Genomic DNA, 21,089 nt, shown 5'->3' with positions numbered 1-21,089 from the left:
TCAACAGGCAAAGTGGATGTGCTCTGTTTGCAGGGCCCCTGAAGCATGGATTTTGGGTCGTAAGGACCCGTAATATAGTTATAGGTTAAAACCAACGTTTTTTTTTATTATTAACACGGCATTACATGGCCACTGTGGAGCTTGAACCGCACTGGTTTAGGTTACGGCCTCTGCTCGCACTCCTGCCTGGATGCATAAGACGGGCATGGCATCGCCTCCGCTATGTTCTTTATGTGGTGTGTGTGGAGATATTGAACATCATATTATGCACTGCCCAGAGTACAACGCGGAAAGGTATGTGATGTTCGCTTCCTTCAAGAAGACAGGAGCCCTTCGCAGTACAGTTCAGGACATTGTCTACCCGAGTGGAAGCCAGACATGCAGAAGGGAGGCTGCACGCCTTCTTTTAACATTTCTGCAGGACACTGATCTTGTCTCTAGAAGGTGACAGCAGGTACGGACTTTGGTCTACTGTGATTGAATGTGTGCGTAGATGGTGTCTTCTCTAGTGGACTATGTTATGCTATGAGTGAATGTGTGCATTGATGGTGACACTGCAATGGACTGTGTTTCTACAGTATCTGAATATGTGCATAGATGGTGACTTCTGGAGTGGACTGTGATGTGGACTGTGTGGAGTGAATGTGTTCACAGATGGTGACTGCAGGAGGATAATATGTGTTACTATAAGTGACTGTGCGCATAGTGGGGTAGGTCCGATAGTTTTTAGGACATTATTAACATAGAAGTGACGCTACGGTGGAGCAATTGCCGGCAGAATAAGCAAAGCTAATGCACACCTGTAGCATCCAACACCTCAACTCAACTGGTTTAGGTTAATCTGCCACCAAATAACCGCAGTCTGAAAAGTAAACAAACAAAAGAACTGCTATTAACGATTATCTTTCTTAATTTGTAATCAGTCTAGCAACTTGAAAGATCGGAAAAGCTACATTTATGACATGTGGATCAAATATATTTGATTTCATCAAAGAAAATTCACGAGGTGATCAATGCAATTGATGCGAAGGGGAATCCGTTGGCATACGAACTTTGATTCGTGAAGGATTTGGGTGGACGTACTTAATCCATCCACCGAAATGACAATTTAAGTTTCACTTTGAAAATTTCTTAGCATTTTTTCCAATGCTTTGACTGCATTCCAAATCTTCAAATTGCAGTTTTTTAAGTTGCACTGCAATTCGAATTGCAAGTGCTCACCGGGCCTCAGCCGGTGCGCACCTGTGCCCTCTGCGCCTCCTTCTTCGTGACGTCACGGAACCACCACCGCCTCGCACCGCTATACGCGAACAGACGGACGCCGGGTTTTCGTTTGCACGGCAGTTATAATGCTTACGCATTAAAAAGACATTCACTAACGAACATTTTGGCAGCACGGATAGCAGAGAGTAGCGATGACGAGAACAGTGGTCAGCTCCAAGCTGTTCTTTTGTATCTGCACATGGGTTGACTACAGTCAGGCAGCACGAATTAAGGACGCGTTGTTTCCATGCAATATATATACGTATCGTGGTGAATCAATGTAAAGTCACCGTATTCGACGTTACGACCTAACGTTGTAACGCCTTGAATGTCGTATTGGTATTCGTTTTGCAACGAACGCTGATTCAGACGTCCTTATTGGCGGACATACCAACGCTACTCGTCGAAAGAATTCACGACTGTGCGGGTTACTAAACGCAATTACATAGATGCCGGTTTTCACCATAAGCCAGACGCGCAAAATAAGGAAGGCACAATCCACTGGGCATTTTCCCAAAGCGCCGCTATAGTTGTTTCACAACTACAACGCGTTATGTCATAGCCCATGACGATAGTCCAGAATGAACGCAAGAAGTTCCATGAAGACAGCGTGCGCAGTGTGACCGAGGACCCACTACCCGGACGTCGCCGTTTCGTGTTAGCCGTGTCGATGTCGTCGCCGAATACCTCGGGGTTCACCCCCAAGATGGCGCCCCGAGTAGCGGTGCCCCTACCGTCTCTGGGTGGTGCTGCCTGCGTCGGCCGTCGCCTGAGTCTTCAAGTCCGGAGGCATCTCACCTGAATGAATGAAAGAGATAATACCAGGACACGTGAGTGGCGCAGCTGTTTCTTCACGGCGCTCTTACAAGTCCGTGTGCGTAGAGTTTCTTTTTTTTTTTATCGAGTGCCACACAGGTGCGACGCCCAGGGTACACCGAAGACCTTTAATAGTAGTTGGTTCTGAAGAAACTATTATTTTGCCTCAAAGATATTTGCTCCATTGTTTTTAGCCATGGTGCAGATGCTTGATTTTATGCGTTTAACCAAGAAATCAGAGGACGGTGACGAGAACGTAACGCGAATGTATAAGCGTTAGCTGTGGTGTGACAGCAAAGAAAGAAGTCAAGGCCCAGTCGGACCTATAAGCCCGGAGAACGTTCCAGTGTATAACTGGAGAATAAATTGAATTGAAATTGAATCTCCACTTTGCCGCCTGCCAACCGAGGCAGGTGGCGCTGCGGACGCCAACAGCGGCGTGAAACTGGGGAACGGGCTAACAAGAACTAACGCTCTAAAAGAGCTGACCTTCCAAAGTAATCGCAGACACAGAAAAACCAAAGCGTTTCATTGGAGAAACGATTAAGGAATTCCCTGCGGTATTTTCAGAGGCGAACATTGTATTAAGCCAGTATAACCATGCTCGGCAAGACGTTTATCTTTTGGCTAGTGTAGGAAGCATTGCACAAGAGTCACTCTGCGAAATTTAAAACCCGACTCTATAGCCACCGCGATTGCTGCTGGAATGAACCACCAACAGCTGCCTCTACAAAACGCGCCAGTAGTATGCGCAAGCGGTGTGGACGGCAGAACTCAGGTGAGGTTCATCATCATCATTACCATCCAATTAGCGACGTCAGCAGTAGGACAAATTCCTCTCTCCCACAGACTGGAAAACGCAGCACAACGGCTACAAAACAGGCTGCATCACATACGTGATGGCGTCCAAGCGTAGTGGAGAAAAAGGCACCTTCAAGCATAGTTTCATGTCCAGCAATTTCGGGCAAAAATTTTGAAAATTGTAAAATTGTAAGATACTTTTACGGTAACAAAGGTAGTGGTCAATTCTTCTGATATCTAGAAAAATATTTCTTTTAAAGTGTTTCCATCGGTTGCACCGAACAGTTAGGACTCCCATAAAAAACCAACGAGGAACGCTCTTGACGATAGCAAAAACGTTAATAGAAAAAAAATTCAAGACTGCCTTCGTGTGATCTGCCGATATGTTGATTGTTATAGTGAAATATTGTTATATAAAAAAATTGCGCTCATAAATGGCTTCCCGCTCAAAAATGCTTTTGTCCGGAATTGCTGGGTACGATACACCGCTGAAAAAGGCGGTTAAAAGCTTTTTTTTTTTTCTGCATTAAGGGTGGAAGTCGCGGCATGTTGTGTTACCCGTCTTGTTCTTCCCTCGTTACACTACCCTCTACGCAGTTACGTCGAACCAACAAAAAAGCCCGCACGCCTACCTTACTCCCCGACAGCTAGACCCCTTGGCCTGACCGAGCCTATATCCCAGCAAATCTGTTAATCTCGCCTTATCGCCTTTCCACCTTAGGGGAGGTTGCATATGGTTAAGCTTGTCACATTTCACAGTGGAACCTTGCCGTAAACAATTGGCCCAACATTGGAACTGTATTGGCAAAGCTGGCCCTACAAAGGGCCAGGATGGGACCATCCTGTTGCAATATTGGGCCGATGACATGTGCTGCTTGCGGTGTGGCCTTGCCTGTAGATGCGACGCGCACGGCTTCCGGTGCACTGTCGCCGCTGGCGCCAAGGGCACGCGCGTCACGCTGAGGGGACGACGCGGTGGTCACGCCCGTTGTGTCCTTCTCCTCGGGCTCGCCTTCGTGGCGACTGCCAGACGCGGGTTGCTGCTCCGAGTCCGGCTGTGGCGTCGCCGTCTTTGCGGTCGCCCCGTCCTTTTCGTCTGTGCTCTCACCTGCACGAAAGGTGTTGCGCTATGTGGCAGAGGGCGCTGGCGTCGTGAAAGGTGCCGCCCCATGCAGAGTGCACAGACACCTTCTATTCACATCGTTCATGGCCTATAGGTGACGCGGAGAAATCCCAGATCCCTCGCGCCCACTCGCTACAATGGGAGTATAGCCACCACGTCATCATCGGCTGCCCAGAAGAAAGAAACGCTGTTTTGCCTATGTGTGCGCCATAGCACAACCATGGTGGTGTATACGTGCGCCCAGGTTGATATTCCACAGTCATTCACTGTCCCCCATCGGATTTAATGAATCACAATGGAGCGGGGCGCATACTTTCTATGTTGATGTGTTTAAGCTTGCCGTATTTAGCTGCAACCCACATGCCACAGCGGGGGCGGTATATGTATACCCAGATCGAACAACGACGCCAATCTTGTGGCTCCCGGAGCGTGCGCAGGGAGGCAGGAATTCATTGTCCGTCAGTGCGAGGTGGGGCGAGTGACGATACTATTAAGTAGAAAAGACTATGGTCTTCATATGCACAGGTATATGCGAAAAAGCTTATTTCGTAGTGAAGTTAAGTATTTTGCTGCAAAGTGAAGGGTGTGCTCATTTCTTGGTGCAGTCGACGTTTGGTCGCACGGTGGTCGGCCGAGTGGCATAGCAAATTTTTGGCCAGACGGTTTCATATAGTGCGAGTGATTCTGGCAGCATGTAGCCGCTAAATGAGATTTCTCGCTTAATTACTCACCCACATTACATGCAGGCGTCACCGAGGGCGAAGCGTAAATATCAATATTTCCTATAAAATCATGTTATTTGATCATCTCGACATAGAGTACAGCTAGCCATCATATCAAATTGGCTTATAGAAACAACCGGGCTTCAAAGTAATAGTATCGCAAAGGGACGCCAGACTTATGTGATTCACCTGGCTTTTGTAATCAAAATCAACTATATTCCAGGCGGCGCAAAGACCTAGTTGCAAAAAGATTCGCATGGTCGCGTACCATTAAGCAGATAAGGAAGATTGGAGAGAACACTTAAGCTCCGCCGTAAGGGCATGACGCGATAGCGCAGTGGGTTAAGCTTTCCATTCTGAGCAGTTTGACTCCTTTGAACCCATTTTTCATTTTTTAAATTATTTCAATTAATTGATAAATTACGCACTCTAAATCTTCTTAATTAGCATAATCAAGTATTGCCCTTTCATTCTGAGCATTTTGACAATTTTGAACCCGCCTTTTTCCATTTTTTTTTTCATTTATTTAATTAATCGATTGATTACAACGATTTCACTAACTCGTCATCGCCTATCACCCACCAATCAATCATCAGTGGCTGGAACCACACATTACCATGGTACGATTTTTTTTACACAGCCCCCAATTATTTCCGACACGCTGTGTCGACTATTACTACTCCGTCGACGGCTTTTCGACCGAACGAGCTGTATACGCTGTCGCGTAAAATGAGCTTCATGCAGCTCATCCCAGTGTATCTACTAATCTCGCCTCATCGCATGAAAACCTTAGGTGAAGTTACGTATGGTTGAGATCGCGCATTTTTCACTGGAACCGTGTGGTATGATCATCTTGCCTGTGGATGCGACGCGCACAGTTTCCGACGCGCGCTCGTCGGTGGCGCCAAGAGCCCGGGCGTCTCGATGAGGAGACGACGCAGTCGTCAAGCCCGTGGTGTCCTCCTCCTCGGGCTCGCCTTCGTGGCCACTGCGAGACGTGGGTTGCTGCTCCGAGTCCGGTGGTGGCGACGGCTCAGTCTCCGTAATCGTCCCGTCCCCTTCGCCTGTGCTTTCATCTGCGTGAGAGGCACTGGGCTGGACTTTGCGGCAGAGGGCGCTGGCGTCGTTGGAAAGTGCCAACTGCGCAGGATGCATTCGCAACAAGGGACGGGAAGAGATGCAACCGGTATGTCGCGCGGTCACCCTTCGCGAGCAAGGTACCCATAAAGTCGTTCCCTCCCCCGGATTTTCGCACTCTGAGTCGGTCCTATAACGTTTTGTTGTCGGTATGTTTTAGTGTGCGCGTCTGCGCGGCCCATGGCGCGGAAGTCTACAGCAAGGAGGTTGGTCTAAAGTTTCCCCGTACTGGTTCATGCATGCGCGCGTAGTGATGATAGATACCATCGCATCTCGTCACGTGGTGTGATCACGTGGGAACCAACTTTTTCCCTTTTTTTACTTTTTATGACTAGGCTTCCAGGTTACAGCCGGGTGCGCCCTCCTGGGGTTTTCTGTTCCTCCTTGGAGAGGGCAGGAAACAGCTTATACCTCAGATTTTGCTGCGAGGAAGTATAGGGTCGGCCATGATAGTCACTATGTTTGCGCAGAATCTCTCGGGAGTCGGGACTAAATAGTTTTCTCAAAACTACATGTTTAAAATATTTCCACTGAGTTACGTATTGGTCGCTACTGGATGCCGTTAGTTGCTGAATGCCCTAAGTTTGAGGGACTTTAAAAACATCCAGCTCAAAAGCAGGGCGGTGACACAGGATACGAGTTCAGGATTAAAAATTGGTAAAACGTAAATACAATTCGTATTTAAAGACAAATCGCCAATTTGTAGATAATATCGGTAAGTGCGACAGATTGGTTTAGATATATACAAATCGGAAGTACCGAGAATGGGGCACCTGCCACCATACTGTTTCACAGTGGACGGTCTATCGGTCCGTACGTCCATTCTAGAAAGCTCGGCATGTTTGGTTCGACAGGAGATGAGAATGGCGCCTGTAGAATTCCGCCACGAACAGCCTTAGCCAAAGGTCCTGGCGACGAAGGGATTGCTTTTCAGCAAACAGTGGGACGCTTACAGCGCCCATGAAACCATCACAGTGTTGTGGGGTATGGACGAGGTTACCGCCACCCTCCTAAGACAGAATCAGGGAAGCCGTAAATCCCCTGCTACAAGGCTCAAAAGAAGACGCAGCGATCTGAATACTTTTGGTCGAGTCTGTACGTAATGTGTGTAGCATTCTGGACACTCGATTCGAACACTGTGCGAACGCTGTTTTCCAGACTTTGCCGGGTTTCCGCGCACAGATCTCAGTGGTTCGCTGCGTACCACCAGTGCGCATAAGCATAAGGTTTCGACGCAGCCCTTGGGCTGTACTCGGATACAACGAAAGAACGCAGCGGCTTTTCTCCGTCAAAAGACCCCCTTCCAGCCAATGGCGTCGGCTGATTCTCATGACCCTGTTAGCATGACAAATCAGGGAGCGGTAGATAAAAGGGGACAGTCCCTTGCCTCTATGGCCGGGGATTGACCCCTCTCTCCATTGTGGCGCCGCTCCCTGCGTTGTCACGCTGGCAGGGTCATGAGACTCAACCGACACCTTTGGCTGGAAGGAGGTCCTTGGACAGGGAAAAACCGCTGAGTTCTTGATTTGTATGCGACTATAGCCGCCATGACCGATGCGCGCTGACTGGCGTACGTGTGGCGCATCTGGTGTCCTCATGCCAATCTGCGCATGCACACCGCCTGCGCGAGGTACGCGGTAAGTGCTAATGGCAGCGGTACACGCTATGCTAGAAGTCTCTATACGTGAGTTAGCTCTACGGTAAAGATAAATACTTCGAGCACTTCTACATCTACATAACGCGCTGGATAATTTGAAACCACTGGCCACGGAACGAATGAAAGGTGTCGGAGTCATGTATGAACTCCTCTAACGTGTGGTGTATAAACGTTGACCAGCACCTCTCTTCCTTCCGACCTTCACACCTTTCTACATAAACATAGTCCTTGTGTCCAATTAGAGGGAGGTAGTCACAAAGCCTTCCCTTACTTAATTCCCTTACCCTACATATCCCAACCACCCCAACGGGGGCTGTGCGCAAAAATGCAAGAAGACAAATGCTTCACGAGGAAAGGAAAGGCGCAGCTATTGTCGCTCTAAAGGTGGAAACCTGGATTTCGCCCCAAGGAAAGAGATGGAAGAGGAGGGCCAAGGTATGCAGGAATAGGCTGCGTAGTGGAAGGATCCGGATGAATTTCTACTCTGTAATGTGATCTGACACTGCACAGCACACGGGCGTTTTTCGCATTCGAAAAATAAGATGGTTTTGAGGAAAGAAAAACAGCAGTGTCTGTCACTTTCGGTGCATGTCTTAACCGCGCCACGAAGGACGGTATGGAAGGAGGGAGTGAAAGAAGGAAGAGGGGAAGAGTCGTCGTAGTGGAGGGCGCCAAATCTCGAACACCTGGGTTCTTGTAGCATGCACTGACATTGAAAAGCAGACGGGCGTATTTTTACAATTTGAAAAAATAAATAAAATTGGTTGTTTGGGAAAGGAAATGGCGCAGTATCTGTACCACATCGCGGCGGACACCTGAACCGCGCCGTAAGGGAAGGGATAAAGGAGGAAGTGAGAGAAGAAATGAAGAAAGAGGTGGCGCGGTGGAGGGCTCCGGAATAATTTCGATAAGCTGGGGATCTTTGACGTGCACTGAACCGCACAGCACACGGGCGCCTCTTGCGTTTCGACTCCATCGAAACGCGGTCGACGCGGTTGGGTTCGAACCCGGGTGCTCCGGCTCAGTAGCCGAGCGCCCTACTGAGCCACCGCGGCGGGTTTTTACATTTCGCCTCCATCGAAATGCGGCCGCCACTGGTCGTGCGTGCTTGCCTGCAGATTCGTCATCCGCAGATTCGCTGTCAGAAGATTCGTCGTCTGCAGATTTGCCGTTAGAAGATTCGTCGTCTGCAGATTTGCCGTTAGAAGATTCGTCGTCTACAGGTTCGTCGTGATTGGATTCCGGGTCGGTTCCCGAGTGTACCTCACCGCCCAGGCGGGCACGAGACGTGGTAGCCCGGCCCGCGGGAGACTTTCCTTTTTTCTTCTCGCTGGCGTCCGGAGGCGCCTCTGGCTTGGGGCTTGGTTGCGGTAGAGTCGTCTCCCTCGACGTGGTCCTTTCTCCGCGCGTGGTCGTCTGTTTGAGCGAGGTGATGACCACTGCAAAGCAGCCGGAGTGAAACCCCCTTAGTCAAGAAACAGACTGATTTATTTATTTATTTGTTTATTTATTCATTTATTTATTATTTATTTATTTATTTATTTATTTATTTATTTATTTATTTATTTATTTATTTATTTATTTATTTATTTATTTATTTATTTATTTATTTATTTATTTATTGATTGATTGATTGATTGATTGATTGATTTCAATCAAACGCAGACGCGTGACCACGAGACAATTAAATATACAAGGTGTTGCTGGAGAGCAGTCAATTTTTGTCTGGAGGTCTTGTGGTACCTCCTGGTTGCCTCTGGTTTAAATAAAACGTATCAACCAACTGGGCCAATCCGCCACATTTTTAAAGAACACAGATTGATACCGATTCAGAGAATGGTTGATTTTTCACGTACCAAAACAACACAGTAGAGGGAGAGCGGGGAACGTGGATTTCTTGACTTTGTAGACTTAAATAGCGAGCGGGGACAAAGTATTTCTTTTTCGTTGACAAACGTTTCGACACAAAGAGTTGCGTTCGTTCAGACCAAGACACCACGCTGCAAATCGTGATAGAGTGTGCAGATTGTCTAATCCAAAACCTACTAAAGTACACACCTGCACAGGTAGCACTGCTCCAGCGCGCATGTCCTAGTTAATGTATTTTGCCGGTAGGATAAAAACACAACCGGTTGTGTGGCGTTAATATATACCTGTTGAGCCAAATGGCCTCCTTCACCGTTTTATGTTAAAGGTGACATTTTTATCATTTATTCCCGTAATCATTATCCATTTATCATATTCCTAGGTGCGGTAGTGCCGACGAAAATAAAAAGGCCAAGAGAGAAGGCGCATTTCTTTTTTATGAAGTCGGCACTATGGTTGTTTGCATTGGTGATTTTTAGAACGGAAAGAAAGCCAAAGTAAATGTACACGCACAGGAAAGCAGGTGGTGCTGATGATGATCATAACAGACGAACAGAACACCCGAGCGCCCTCGACGGACAGAAGACAAAATAAAGTTGGCGCGCAAAGCTCAGTTGGACTCCGCTATCTGTGCAGTTCTGCACAATCTTGGACTAGTCAACGGGCAATAAGCCTAGGCCAGTACTGACAATTGACACGGGTAATCGTCACTCACTGTAGTAAGGGTAGTGAGGCGTTTCGTCATCGCTGGTGGCTGCGCGGGCTTCGCCCCAAGTTTGCTCCGTGTCCGAGTCCGCTGCGCAGAGAAGGCGTCCATGAACGCGTGGTAAATTCGCGGTTCCATTGCTGCTCCCGAAACAATGAGAAGCTCTTGCAGCAGAAGGAAGAGAGAAAATGTACAGTTTTTGCCAAAAGCACGTGGGCCACGTCATCCCCCACGAGTATAACAGCGCATTTGAGGGGGGAAGGGAGGCGAGACTATATATCGTTGCTTCGTCTCCCTTTATAAGCCCCTGCTTCTAGAGCGCTATTGTCCGTTGTTTATACAACAGTAACTAGCCCAAACCCAGACTCTGTTAGGCCACCTCGCAGGTAGCAGACTTGCCCAGGGACAAATAGCCTCATGCCATCAGCAGCTGCGTGCCAAACCCCATTAGCGGCCTTGGCGGCACTAGCCCAAGTGTGATTTTTTGCATGGAAGACATCAGACATGTACAAGGGCACTTACTGTGCCCGCACATTTTTATTGACACAGAATGCATTCCGGGTGAGCTTGGATGAAGATGAAGGAAAACAAGACGAAGTAGCTCACACGGACAGTATTCTAGTATAGAGAGCATGCTCCAGTCATCTTGTGTGCCTTGTGGCTTATATGGCCTTACGGCTGAAAACCCCACCTTCCACGAAATGCCAATGCATTTGGTCTGCCCGCCCCTGGCTCAAGTGAAGTCCGTCGGGACCCTTGATGATATATAAAGTGTGCCTTGCTCTCTGGCGCTTTTGTGAGGGGTTGGGTGCAGCCAACGTTGCCCATTCTTAACACCGGGCAATATCTATACTTCATTTCACAAGTCTGATCAGTGAATTGTGACTATTTTTTAACAATTATTGCAGTAATTAAAAAGATAGTACAGGATGGTTTTTTGAAAGCAGTGCGAGCGTTTCATTCACCGGTTACAATAGCAGAGAAAGCCCGCAAGAACACTGCACTGCGGAGGCTTGCTAAGAACTGGCGCGCCGCCATTCGCAAACATGGCGTCCGCTTAGTCGGCCGAGTTTGCTGCACGCAGCAGCTGGACACTGGTGCTCTTTCCTTCCCATGGATGGAACCACCAGTCAAGGGTAGAGGTGTACGGAGGAACACCTTTCGCAGAGCGTGCCACTCTGATTGGTTTAGATCGCCACAGCCCTCATAGCGCTGCGAACTACTTGTGAGATGGAGTATAGGAGCCTTTTTTTTTTACTCGTAAGTTGCTTTCAGTCCCGTACTGTTCATGCCGCTGAGTGACGACCCTCCTGACGAAGAGAACTTGACGACCATGAAAGTCACGGCCAGGATGCCGACCGCCAGCAGGCTGACGCGAAGCACCTGCTTGCGACGAAGCCTCTCGTACAGTCGCAGCCTGCGGATGCGCACGACGTGGACAAATGTAAGGGCGAAAGCAATGAAGCAAGGCAGGGTGGCTGGTTTCCTGTTACAGTGTGCGTTGACAGGAGGCCAGATAGCGTCACGCAAGGAAGTGGAAGTTTGCATTTTCGACCAACACACGTCGTCTGCACCTGGTGGTTTTACATCACCCGTGACACTATCGCGCGACTTCGAAGGAAGGAGATTTAGCGCCGAGCGATCCCACTCCGTCATGGTCGCGCCGCTAGCGGTGGTATACAAACAAGATGTTCAAGACTGTGCTGAAGGGGACAACTACGGGACGTTTATACGAAAGAAAGCAGTAGCCGGAATTGTAGCGCAGAAAGACGAGGACAATGAAACGAAGTGAACAGGACGCAGCGCTACTAACAACTCCAACTTTTATTGAAAGAACATTTATTTTACACAGTAACTGTTTTTAACAGCAGAAGGAAATCACCGCGAAAGCTTATGATATCGCCTTTGTTGTCTCGTCCGCATTAGGCCTGAAACTGGGTGGATTAGACTTACAGGGTACCTGATCTCTTTTTCTGTGAGCGATATACATGGTCTGCTGACACACGTGTTCCCGGAACTTACAATTTCGATGGCTTCAATAACCAAGTGGCGTTCGACATCTGCGCAGAACTGTTGTGCTTTCAAGCGCGGGGCCGCAGTTAAGGCATTCAAGAACATGCTAAATCATTTCGCTCACTGCCTTCGTTTCCACGTCTCTGACATGCTTCCTTAACCTCTCATTAAGGCACCTTCCTGTCTGGCTTTCGTACCGTTTACAGCAGGCCAGCGGAAGGGAATAAATGACTTCTTTCTTGCAGGCTACAAAGAGCTCGTGGTGGTGGCCTCAGCGGTAACCTTCTTGCAGATTCTGGAGGGCTTTACAGGTGCAGAAAAAAGGACATTAACACGTGCCCTTCCGCCAATTTTCTTCAAGCTGAGCAAGATCCCGTGAAAATGCGGGATAACCGCGACTTTCTGTGCCCTTTTTTTGTCAAACTCGTTCAGCTTACTCGCTGGTACGTTCAACTTTTTTAGCATGCTTTCGGCAACTGACGTCAACAGGGCTGGCTGGTATCCTGCGCTAGACTGGCGCTGCGCCTTATTGGCAAAGCTGTGACCTAGGCACAGTTTGTTGAGGGTGCTGGTGGAACGCTATTGCACAATTCCTCGCTTGACCAACTTGGACTGAGAAGGGTGGAAAGGGAGCAAGGGTAAGTTGCCTCTGGGCTCAAATGTCCAACAAACGTGCCGGGTTGAAGAATGCAGTCCCATGTCTAAAAACTTTACGAAATCGTTTTCCGGTATTTAATATGTCAGTTACAATGGTTCGAGGAACTTTGAAAACGTCAAAAGATGCTTGCTTACACTAGCAGAAAAGACATGCCTTGTCGCAGTCAACAAAAACAATAAAATCTTCAACAAATCTAAACACTTTTTGAATGTTGGCGCCTTGAAAACAGTCACGGATGAGTTTGCCATATGCTGATAAACAGATTTTACTGAGACATGGTGCTAGGAACGAACCGATGCATATTCCTTCTTTTTAATGACGGGGGTGTTATTTCACTGCGCATAGGTACACCTCAGATGCACGGAAAGTAACTCAATGAAGTTGTCCACAGAAAAGCCACAAGTATCGGAACACTTTTTTTGCTATAGATAATATAGGCCCTTGATATCAACAGAGAAGGCTAGCATACGTCGAGTGCTGTTGCTAGAATTCCGGCTAATTATGTACCGACTAACCTGCAAGAATCGTCTTGCATGAAAGCAGTAGGTTCAATGAACGCTGGATTCGAATCCCACTCGACCTGCACTCCTCGCCTCGCGGAGTGTAAGCGCAAGCCTGTGATTTTGACAAAGTAGAAGTTTGGGCTAGTTGGTGCTAATTCACAATGGTGGAGAACGGAGCAAACTGGAGGAGACAGAGAAGAGAGGAAGGCAACACAGTTACCTTTCTATTCGACTTTCAGCTGCGCCTCAGTTTGCGCTGTTTTACGCCATTACATAAGATTATTTCCTTACGGCAGTGATGGCTGACAGCATCGCGTACAAAGTGGCAACAAGTGTACATCCGCAAGTTCTTGAAACTTAATGGGCCAACAGAAGGGATCAGAACCTCTGAACATCCCCACACTCCCGTCTTTCTAGATTCATGTGCGCATTTTCATCAGCGAACTTTTACGTTGCATTTGAGGAAGTTTTCCTTTTTCGTAGAACTTTCGATCTAAAACTGAGCCTGAGACGAAAAAGGAATCTTCCCTTCTTTTGGATTAACGAAAAAAAAAAAGAGCTATCTGGTATGTATCGATATTACGAAGAAGGATGGAAGAACACACGCGAGCTACTCTCAACTAAACGCGTATTGGAATGTTTTACCGAATACGCGTGTTTTCGGGAAATTTTAAGCATTAGCAAGGAAATGAGAGGAACGACCATGGCAAGGCGAGAACGCGGCTACAAAGCGCAAAAGAAATTGAGAGAACGACGCATTCACGGCCAGTGCGGAAAGCCTTTCCTCGTACGGCCGCCTTGCAGCGTTCTCTATAAATACGGTATTTGCTATCGCGCAGTACAAAGGCTGCACGCGACCCCTCTTTCCGAGCGAGCACCGAAAAATATATCCAAGGCCTATATACGGCGATCAGCACCGAGCCCAAGCGTGTCGCCACTTCGCCGATATCGCGTCGGAACTATCATTGCTTCATTGTTCGATAAATTGCTGCCGTTAATGCCATTGGTGACGCTGCGGACGATATCTGTGCCGAAAGTTCATAGAACAATGAGAAGATGCTTCCATCTCGCGTCTTCTTTGGCGCTATCCTATATACCGAGTGTTTAATCTGAAACGGTCTGAATATTTTTTTTAATAGGCTTTTTAAGTTAGAAGAGCGCTTTTCTCGGCATAGCATTATCGGAGGTGCAGCACATCGGAATACAGCTAAGCTATGTTAACTATAGTAGGCTGGCGAAATAATATTGAATAGTTAACTTTAGAACTATTATTTAGTCCGCTTATTTATTGAGAGGCATGTAGCCCACGTTAAGTCATATACAGATCGGTTTTTAGAACGGTTTCTACAGATCAGTTTATATATATGTGCAGAGGATTTGAAAACTGAGAGAGGTAAAAGGTGTCCTAAATAGAGAATTTTTGGATATAGTTAAATTATTTTTTGGCTTGCGGCTTGGAACAGTACTGCCTGCGAAACAAGCGAGGAAGCGAGTTGGATATTACTGTCAGCGAGGTGCCGAGTGGAACTTCCAGGCGAATGCTTACCGGCCACTTTCCGCTGCGATGTCTGGAAACACGGGAAAGACGGATGATTCTTGAATTGTCACGCAGCTACACCGGAAGATTGTTTACAGGCAACTGCTCGCTAGGGTAACAGCTTGAGTCAATTTGATCACGCGTGTTTTGATCTGAACAGCACAAAGGTGACGGCGTGTTTTTCATTCACATTCGCTCTCTTTCTTGCACTGTTCGCATCCAAACCAATGGATGGAAGCTGAATTGGCTAACTTGGCCACCTTGGCGACAGCACAAACATCGGCGCGTGAAGCAGTGCCATAGTAATGAGCTTTAGCGCAACGTAAATGCACATAACGATGTTCTGCCGCGTCCGTTATGATTGTTATACCGCCACATATATCAAAACGCAATCGGGAGAAGCATTGCCTCTAACATATCAGGGCGCATCACTGAAGCAAAATTTTACCTTCGCAGTTACGTATGGTTGAATGATTTTGCTAAAATATCCTTGCCTAGTCGGTGCATGCTTGTCTACTATATGGTTAGCGTAAAAAAAATCTCACAGACATGAGAATAAATTGCTTTGTTCCGTCCACATCGTTCTGTCGTTTGCGGGTTTTTTGCCCTAAACATTCCAGCTCAGCTGTAGGATCTATCCTCAGTCAACAGTTATTTTAACATTCCAGCTCAGCTGTAGGATCTATCCTCAGTCAACAGTTATTTTAGTAAACGAGTCAGCTTAATAACAACAAATGTTGCTCTCTTGATAGTGTAGCAGCGACCGAAATTTCTCAGACAGGGATAAAGCGCTAAAAGAACTTCACAGCAGTGATTAGTTTTCAAGTCGACGCTCTATATATACGATTCCCCTTTGTGACTGAACACTGACTACTCGGCGATCTTGTGTTCACGTATACACCGAGCGGTGACCAGTACTAAACGTTGAGCACCGTAGTCAGCGTAGACCAGACATTAGGCGAATTAAAATATGATGACCCTATCGGTTGGAGGATAGGGGATTGGTGGGGCTTGCGCATACACGGAACGCTAACTCGAGGAGCGTTAATCTTCTACGCACGAGCACTCGCGTCTCCCTATTCTACTATCCCCCTCACCCATAGGGTCAACCTATTCTAAAATACCTTATTGCCTCCAGCTTGGCTGGCCACCGAAGGAGGAACCGAACAGCATCATTTCAATCACTTTAAGCTGTAGCTTACCGACGGTTGCCTCTTTGACACTGTCGCTGCCACTGTGGACGCCAGCCGACGAATCTAGGCAGAGAGAGAGATAAAGGTTTACCGCAAGGAAGGGGGGAGTGGGTGGCCGGAGGAACGTCTGTCTGCTCTGCTATGTACTTCACACTGAGGAAAGGAAAGGGAGAAGGGCAGAAAGAGAGAGAGAAAGAGATTTATTTTAGGTCACGCTAAGGCCTATAGGTTCTCCTCCTCCAGAAAGACCCCGGCTGGCTGGGCAGACGACGCCATCCCCACACGTGAGCGCACAGGAGGCTTTTAAGGTTATAGGGGGATTACAGAGATGTTGTACAGAAGAAAAGAATGTGCTCCGTATTTAGACAGAGGGCGCGGCAGTTGGGTCAGGAGGGGAGAAGGAGGAAGAGAAGGGGAGATGAGGGAAAAAGAGTTGGACAAGGGGATGCGGGAGGCGGTATCAGAATGCAATGTTCTGCATGGTGTCCAAGACCTTTGAAACTTCCAGCAGGTTGTCAGCACTCCTGCACACATATTGCATGCAAAAAATATTGCATGCTTATCACCGTCAAATAACGGCCTTTTCCCTTCGACTGCGGCAGCCACGTTTCGATGGAGGCGAGTAGCAAAACATGCCCCTGTTTTGTACAATGTCAGTGCACGTTAAAGATCCCCAGGCGGTCGAAATTAGTGCGGAGCCCTTCACTACGGCACCTCCTACTCCCTTCCCTCTTTCTCTCTTCCCTCGCTCGCTCTGTTCTTCATCCCGTATCTCATGCCGCGTATAGGATGTCACCGAGAGGGAAAGAGTTACTGCACCTTTCATATCATCGCGACCATTTCTCTTTTTTTTCTTAGTCGCGTGGGGACTGCTCACTGCTTAACTTTCAGCACTGATTTGTCTTTGTAAACTATCCTTTTTTAAAAGAAAAACCCACGTGAAGTACAGTTTTGCGTCTCTTTTTTTATGTCTTATCATTGTTATGTCCCCAGTTGTGTTTGGCTTGAACCAATAAGATAGTATGCAAGTGACTGCTTACCGGAACTCGCAACGGTCTCCTCGCCAGAGGCTGCAAAAAGAGAGAGAGACGACGTATCGATTCATATCTCTGTTGTAGCTTTCGTCTAGTGTGCAGGCGCTGCATAGGCTTACCACTTCGCTGCGCCGCTTCTGTGGAAAAGAGATAGGGAGAAAGAAGAATCTAGCGACAACTATAGAAGTGCCCGTGCGATCGAGTTTTAGCGTTCACGTTCGCCATCGAGTGCCAGCGACGAGATTAGGCCCAAAGTTATGTCTGAAATGATGGCCTGCTTTGTCCGGAATCTTTCAAAAATAACGCACTTGGGAATTTTTACCTGACAGTATACGTTCACTGGCGGTGCTTTTCTTGTTAAACCGAAAATAAAGGAGTAGTAAAGGAAAAAGAAACATTGTATAGTAGGTATTATGGGGAGGAGCGTGTGGTGAAACGTCACATAATTGAAATTGCTGCGCTTCTCGTTAAAGAAAGCTTGATCACATCCCTGTGAGCCTGTAGCGAAATAGCAGCTATACACGAAGCTTGAAGAGAAACGGTGCATCTTCTCCGCGTTATGACAAGACACGAAAGGAGGAAGACAGGTGACAACCAACCTTTCGAAACATCCGTGTTATCGGCCGGCGGCACTCTACCTTTCAACGTTAATAATACATCTCGCCATCGAGAACCTTCAGAGTGCCTTCAATGTACCCAAGTGCCTCCTGCCTTCTTCTCTTCAACCTTCCACCCAACATTTCTGCGATCCAACATTTTGTTCGGCGCAAGTTTTTTTGGAATGTCTGCTTTCTCCCGAATTTCCTCAGACGTCACATGTAAACGCCTTCGCTTGTTCAGGTGTGTGGGGCACGCATGCACAGGCCGGCCGATGGGCGGACAGAAATCACTGAGAAACTTTTCCTAACCTTCCCACCAAGCGTTCCCTGAGCGTCTACATGCTGATCGTTGGACTATTGTGTGCACCTGTCGTAAGCACAACAAAATGAGTAGCGCGAGCTTTCTGCACCTACTTTCAACAGGATATGGAGCAGGACTGGGTGCACTCAATGTAAAAAGTGAACCGAAATCACTGGAAGGCAATGTCACACAGCATTATTCACATGCTATCTACACAAGGGCCAAAAAAAATGTGCGCCTTGAATGAAAGTATGTACTTTTGTAATTTACGCTATATAACCGTAGGCATTACAGTCCTACATCAAGTCCCCATCAGGCCAGAGTTGTCGAAACTTGAATTAAGCCAGGAACGAGGGTTCAAAAGTGTGTACAGTAAATGTAACCTGTCGTTAAGTCAAGAGGCAGCTTCACCGAGTGCAAAGCAAAACTGCTAGGCGCTTTTGTCTTAGCGACCAAACAACATAGACAGCTCATATCTAAAAATATGACTTAATATATACGAGTTCCTTCGAGAGCATCGCAATCTTCTTTTATTGAAGTCATTTAAAGCCTTGTCAGGGGCACAAGTTTTCGCCAGCTGCTGGAAGTAAACTTCAAGCCACTTCGGCAAACAAAGAACTACTGAGCAAAATCTTGTCCACCACCTGGTCTCCTTTCTCTCCACCATAGTCACCACAACAAAAATTGAGTTCTCGAAAACACATCTGTGTAGGCAGCCTGATGATGAGATGCATTTCTTGCGCAGCAAGAAAGTTTAAGTAAAAATAATACAACTATGTTGCCTGCCTTGTGAAACCATCAGACCTACACGCAAACCTTGTATGGTTCCGGCTGGCCAATAAGAACGGTAAGTTTCCTTTTTTTCAATGTCCCGGATGTCTCTGAGCGCGTGGGCAACTAGATAGTGGAAACGTGGGAACTCTCAGTTGTGTTGCAACCGCCGTTGCAACGGCCCAGCTTAAACGCCTTCTTTACTGGCTTCTTTATACGACACATAAGGGAGCGCCTGCAGACAATCGTCTGGTTGCCTCCAGAAATGCACTCTTTAGAACTATACATGCGCATGACTCCAAAGGACGCGACGACACTGCCTAAACAAGAAAGGACAGTGAAAATAAGGCAGCTCGCCTCATGCGCGCACGACTGTGATAAGGAAGCGCCAGAGAGATAATTTCGTCGCGGATATAAGAGAGGCTCGAGGTTCTCAGTGAACCGCCGAGTAGACGGTTGTCGTCAGGGGCATATGTGAGGAGCAGTGTGAGCACCTGCCATGCTGGACGTCTTGCGGTAGCCGACGAGACGTGGGCAGCGACGGCTTCCCCGCACCGTCTTCTTTCTCTTCTCCTGAACTGCACCACTGATGATCTTGTTAAGGGTGACTGGTCGGTTTTTTAGTCCAGGAAATCATTGGCTTCGGCTGCCGTCCTGGCCCCGCACTTCATCCGTAGGCGGATCTCAGAGTCTGAGCTGGACATCGCCGCTTGTCAATACTCCTTCGTATACGAGTTGGTCACCCTGTCTATAGTTCTGGCTTTTCTTGGTACTCCCATACCATGTGGTAAAGGAAGGCCATCGTTCCAAGAAACATACAGTCAGGCTCTATGTCTTCTGGGTACACATAGGCAAGTATAGCGCGGCCTAGGAGTGATAACCAGTGATTGTTATTATTGTTTCCTGGTGAGACAGGGGTCCGGTGGAGCGCATCATCTTCTTCTACTAGTATGCAGTGTAATAGGTGGGGTTTAACGTCCGAAAGCTGCACATGGACAATGAAAAACGCCGCAGTGTAGGCTTCCGGTCTGAATTCGACCACCTGACGATTTTTAACGTGCATTGACATCGCACAACACTCGGGAGCTTTGACATTTCGCCTGCATAGAAATGCGGCCGCCGCGGCAGGTTGATGAAGAACTATTATGAACGTTAAAATACGACCACTTTATTCTTTCGCTCCTCCTTAGTAATACGTCATGCAATGTGAACCGTGAAAATGAATCATTCCCATCATGGTTGCCATTATTACTTCTATGGTTCCACTGTGCCGAGCACAATTTCCACTGCCCGCTACGGTCGCTCAGTATTTCAGCACATGTTAAAGAATGCCGGTCAGTCTAAATTAATCCGGAGCACTGAATTATGGCGTCTTTCGTGTAGCCAGAGTCTATTTGGGAAGTAAAAACCCTACAATACACACTATTCACTCCGAGCATGAAGTGGCCAGCATACCGAGCGCTGTTTTTATTATCACCACCATTGTTGTAACATGCGTGTCATCTTTTATTTTATGGCCGTTATCATTTACAAAAGAATTCCAGAACCGATGCATGGTGAGCTTACCATAGAATATGGAGTTACACTGGAATTATTACAAGTGACGAGGAATTATTACAAGTTGGGGCGGCTGCCACGGCTACAGCGCTCGACGTACGCGCCTAAGCACCGCTAAATGCCTGAACTAACCGATAGGACGTGGTTTTCAGTAAACCTGCAACCTTCATTTCTTTGCTATGCGACATGATACAATAGCCTAAATGAAAGAAGAAAAAAATAAGTATATGCCTTTAACAAGTCACGACCAGACTAGATTTATTTGCCATAGAAATGATATATACCGGCAGTGCTTTGTATTGTTGGCATGTGATACATATATTAGGCAATTTTTTGTAGAAGGTATACGTAATATAGAGACAGAGAACAAGGAAAAAGGCTAACACAGAGCCCCTTCCCTAGATGGCATGTTCCCATGGGTCATCACTGTCACAAGTCCCCGCAATTATTAGCATTCTTGCTGGCTAAACTCATGAGGTATTGCAACAAGCACATCAGCCACGTGTCCGTTCAGCTAAGTCTCACACAGCAAGACATAGCATACATTGGCTTCACTGTGCCTGCCTCTTAGGTACACGGGCCCAGATGAGCTTTTTTTAGATACATAAACGGAAAGTAAAATTAATAATGTTGTGAAACGCAAGCTTTTGTTGCTCTAGCCGTCCTTTCAGCAGGAGTGCTTTATGAGTGCCAAGGAACCCAGTGATAAGTTCATTATGAGCTCTTGTACTTCGGTTTTGCGACATTCTTAAAGCGCTGGCCCTAATACGGTCGTCGAAGGACCAGGGACTGCGTGTGTCTTTTCAGGACATGCCGAATATTGAGCAGAAGG

The 21,089-nt window shown here is 47.4% G+C and overlaps 1 protein-coding gene across 1 annotated transcript; it reads right to left on the bottom strand.

The window, feature by feature from the left end:
• Positions 1-1,479: 1,479 nt before the first annotated feature.
• LOC144107381 (uncharacterized) lies at positions 1,480-19,564 on the bottom strand. The gene is made up of 12 exons (XM_077640372.1): positions 19,195-19,564; positions 17,149-17,166; positions 17,036-17,065; positions 16,005-16,058; positions 14,812-14,833; positions 11,375-11,508; positions 10,101-10,181; positions 8,632-8,958; positions 7,437-7,483; positions 5,583-5,865; positions 3,773-3,988; positions 1,480-2,061 (listed from the first exon to the last, which is right to left on the bottom strand). Exons 1-12 carry the CDS (start codon positions 19,199-19,201, stop codon positions 1,994-1,996), a joined length of 1,287 nt encoding a protein of 428 aa, XP_077496498.1. The 5' UTR covers positions 19,202-19,564; the 3' UTR covers positions 1,480-1,993.
• Between the last annotated feature and the right edge of the window lie 1,525 nt (positions 19,565-21,089).

The sequence above is a fragment of the Amblyomma americanum genome, chromosome 10 (genome assembly GCF_052857255.1).
Source record: "Amblyomma americanum isolate KBUSLIRL-KWMA chromosome 10, ASM5285725v1, whole genome shotgun sequence".
NCBI lineage: Eukaryota > Metazoa > Arthropoda > Arachnida > Ixodida > Ixodidae > Amblyomma > Amblyomma americanum.
The sequence above is the reverse complement of the archived record's forward strand: the minus strand, read 5'-3'. Positions and strand labels throughout refer to the sequence as shown.

Bases quoted from the DNA above. Each gene is read 5' to 3' on its own strand.
- LOC144107381 (XM_077640372.1), bottom strand. The intron at 7,484-8,631 runs GCAAGCACGCAC...TACCTCGCGCAG, and splicing joins TGCGGATGACGAATCTGCAG to GCGGTGTGCATGCGCAGATT. The intron at 3,989-5,582 runs GCAAGATGATCA...CCTTTCGTGCAG, and splicing joins TGTGCGCGTCGCATCCACAG to GTGAGAGCACAGACGAAAAG.